The following is a 3920-nucleotide window of genomic DNA, read 5'->3' as shown; positions in this document are numbered from 1 at the left end:
AAAATGCTGGCCACTATTAAAGGTGATCATTTTGAAAATTCCAGCTTTTAATTGGACAAATAGCAGCCATCGCTCTGACCACCAGTGTGGAGAGAAGTCATGTGCGTGGTGCTCCTGCCACTTCTTGTGCCACGGAGCTCGCGACCGTGCCCTGCAGACAGGGCGTCCGGCCCGCGCCAGTGCCGGGCAGACACCCTCGGAAGGCTGCAGGGGCTCTGCTGACCGCCCACCTGTCCACTGCCCGTCCCCCCCTTTGCTTGTTTCTCCTCTCTTGGGCTGCATTTCAGTGGCAGGAAGGAGGAGGACAGATGGGTTTTCAAGTCCTGAATGTAAAATATTCATTCTACCAAGATTCAGTATTCTAAAACTGATTGTCCTCCCCCGGCCATGAGGGAGCCCGCGGGGTGCTCCGAGAGCCCCATTAGGAGAGCGTCCGAGCTCTTCGCTCCTTCTTATGACCCTTCCAGGGTCATAACTTCGTTACAAGTGGGGAGGAGGCACCACCTCTGTTTGGACTTGCATAGTTTATTGGGTTTATTAGGGCAAATATTTCTATGTCCTGAGAAACCTGTAGCTCCTAAGAATGGCCGGGGGAATGCAGCAGGAGGTGAGATGCGCTGTGCAAGCGAGTGGAGCCGCCCCTGGAGCGGCGCGGGCGGGAGCTGCGTGGGCCAGCCGGGGAGAACCCCCACGCGGGCGGGCACCCGCCGTTCAAGCCCCTGTTCAAGGGTCGGCCGAGTTTTATTTTACTGCTTCATTCAGTGCTCTCTGGGTGTGGGTTGAAATTTGCCACTTTGAGGACATTCAAGCCCTGTCTGCATTCTGATAGAGGCGGCACCATCACCCTGCACTTGAGAAATCACCAGCTACCCTTCTGCGTGACAAAGGAAGGGCCCCGCTCTGGGTTGGACTCACCGCAGGCGGGGCGGGGCGTGCAGACTGGACGTGAAGCCAGCCTCTCCGAGCAGGAGCCCCGCAGCCTGGACGCGGTGCAGAGCGGGCGCCCCACCCCTGCGCCGCCGGCCTTCGGGGAGTCGGCGCAGGGCACTCTGGGAGGACGGAGAGGGGCTCCGGTGCAGGGTTTAACCTTCTTTTCATCTGGACTGAATGAAAGCGTTTCTACTTGGCATACATACTGAAAATACAAACCTCGGGTTGGCCAAGCATTCACATTAAATAGCAAAGAGAATTTGCGTTGGTAAAACTTGTACGCAACAAGTATTGTATTTTGGAGAGGCCGTTGTGGGATTTTGTCTCGTGCAGGTGCAGAGCCACACTGAGCCTCGCGCTGGCGCAGAGCCACGCAGGCGCAGAGCCACGCCGAGGGGCGGCCAACGGCCCACATCCTCGCGCAGGCGCAGAGCCACGCCGACGGGCAGCAAGCGGTTGAAGCGCTCTTCCTCTGCCCCTGAAAGCTTGCGTGCCACATTCTTCCTTTCTCTTCCCCCGCCTTTCGACCGAATGGCTGTGAGCTGGGGTCTGCTGTGGGCCGGCTGGAGAGTGGGCGCTGCGAGAGCGAATTTCCTGAGTCTGGGCACGGCACCGTGCCCCCGCCAGCTAGCCTGCACGCCACTCCGACACCCGTGGTCTGTCACCCCCGTGTCCAGGATGGCGACTGTCAAGGGTGAGCTTATAAAGAACTTGACTTCGGAGGCGGCCGTTCCTCGCAATAAGGTGTCCATTATAGGGACCGGATCGGTAGGCATGGCCTGTGCCATCAGCATCCTGCTGAAAGGCCTGAGCGACGAGCTGGCCTTGGTGGATGCTGCGGAAGGCAAACTGAAGGGCGAGACCATGGATCTGCAGCATGGCAGTCAGTTCGTGAAAATGCCAAACGTCGTCGCCAGCAAGGATTACCTCGTCACCGCCAACTCCAACCTCGTGATTATCACGGCAGGAGCACGCCAGGAAAAGGGGGAAACGCGCCTCAATTTAGTCCAGCGCAACGTGGCCATCTTTAAATCGATGATTTCCAGTATCATCCAGTACAGTCCGCACTGCAAGCTGATTGTTGTTTCCAATCCAGTGGATATCCTAACTTACGTAGCTTGGAAGTTGAGCGGAATGCCCAAAAACCGTGTTATTGGAAGTGGCTGTAATCTGGACACTGCTCGTTTTCGTTTCTTGATTGGGCAGAAGCTCAGGATCCACCCCGAAAGTTGCCACGGGTGGGTCCTTGGAGAGCATGGCGACTCCAGTGTTCCCGTGTGGAGTGGAGTGAATGTCGCGGGCGTCCCTCTGAAGCATCTAAACTCAGACATAGGGACCGATAAGGACCCTGAGCAGTGGAAAGATGTCCACAAAGATGTGATTGCCAGCGCCTATGAGATTATTAACAGGAAAGGCTATACTTCTTGGGCCATCGGTCTCTCTGTAGCCGATTTAACGGAAAGTATCTTGAAGAATCTTAGGAGAGTGCATCCAGTTTCCACCATGGTTAAGGGTCTCTATGGAATAAACGAAGACGTGTCCCTCAGCATGCCTTGCATCCTGGGAGAGAATGGAATCACAGACCTTATCAAGGTCAACCTGACCCCCGAGGAAGAGGCTCGTCTGAAGAAGAGTGCAGAAACACTTTGGGAGATTCAGAAGGATCTCAAGTTCTAAAGTTGCTACAGCTACCGTTCTGGAGATGTTGAAGAAGAGATAGAAGTTGTATATGTCAATTTTAAGTAAACTTAGATTCCTAAAAGTTGGAACAGGATGGGGTAGAGTGTCTCCCGTTTGTTTAGCCTCCCAGCTCTTTTATTTAGCATCTAGTTTTGTTAATTTTTAAACAGTTCCTAGGTGACTGCATCAGCGGTGTTTTTGTACCACTGATGGACTAGTACTTACCTTGAGTTCATATGTGGTTGCCATTTGGCCCAAAAGAATGTGGAGTGTAGAAATATTTTTTGTTATAGAAATATTTTGTTCTAGCTGGCTTGCATACTATTTCATCTATTTTTATTCTATTTTTTAAAGTTGTAACTTTATCTACAATGTAAAAATAAATGTGTAGAAGTACTTTCTGTAAAAAAAAATAAAAATAAAAATAAAAATAAATAAAATAAAAAATAAAAACAGAAAAAGGGTAAGTAAACTAGGCAGATTTTAAGCATTCATTACAAAGTGAACTTCCAGGGGATGTCACTGGGCCAGGTTGGATGCAATCCATCTCCATACCTCTTCCTCTCAGAGGCATGAGGCTGGGTTCCTGTAAAATGCTTAAGTGCTTTCCAAATCACCCCAGAAACACTTAACTACACTGATCATAATTGAATGCATTATTAATACTTTCTCTGAAAACTGATATTTTGTGTTTGTCATTAGATGATTCTATCTATCTACCTAGCAAAACTTGAAAGCCTACTATGTGTTTGACCAGCCTGATGGATAATGTTTCTTAAGGTGAAACTATTATATTATTCCTATTTTACAGGATACAGAAATATTAAATAATTTATCTAAGCCAGACAGTGAATAAAAGGTCAAGTCAAGAAGCAAACCCTAGCAGTCTGACTGTAGGATCTGTGCTCTTTAATTGCCTACATCACTTTAAATTAACTATAAAACTATGTTCTTCATCTACTTGGGATCAATGAGCATCTACAGCATAGACAGCATATCTATATCTCTCTATAAGTACCTTCTAATTTCAGGAAGATCATCAGTCATTTTTTTGCTTTTTTGAGACAATGTCACCCTACCACAGATACCCACGACTCATGCACCAGTTACTCTCCATGTTACTAAACAGGAGATGTTGATGTGCCCTCCTAATGCCCACATTCAACTATAAATCACTACCCTAGAATGGGGTAGTTTCCCTGTGGGCATAATAGCACAAATAGCTGTCAGGCCCAGGCCTCCTCAGAACTAGGGGAAGTTCCTTCTTAAATAACAATTTCAAGTCTATGGAAATAGTTCTACTGCTATAC

General features: G+C 49.1%; 1 protein-coding gene across 1 annotated transcript; it reads left to right on the top strand.

The window, feature by feature from the left end:
- Nucleotides 1-1461: 1461 nt before the first annotated feature.
- On the top strand, nt 1462-2918 carry LOC118985857 (L-lactate dehydrogenase A-like 6A). Its single transcript, XM_037044688.1, has one exon. The coding sequence runs from the start codon at nt 1462-1464 to the stop codon at nt 2605-2607; it is 1146 nt and encodes a 381-aa protein (XP_036900583.1). The 3' UTR covers nt 2608-2918.
- Nucleotides 2919-3920: the final 1002 nt, after the last annotated feature.

This window comes from Sturnira hondurensis, unplaced genomic scaffold (assembly GCF_014824575.4).
Source record: "Sturnira hondurensis isolate 20B ecotype Veracruz unplaced genomic scaffold, ASM1482457v3 Scaffold0004136, whole genome shotgun sequence".
NCBI classification, from domain to species: domain Eukaryota; kingdom Metazoa; phylum Chordata; class Mammalia; order Chiroptera; family Phyllostomidae; genus Sturnira; species Sturnira hondurensis.
The sequence above is the reverse complement of the archived record's forward strand: the minus strand, read 5'-3'. Positions and strand labels throughout refer to the sequence as shown.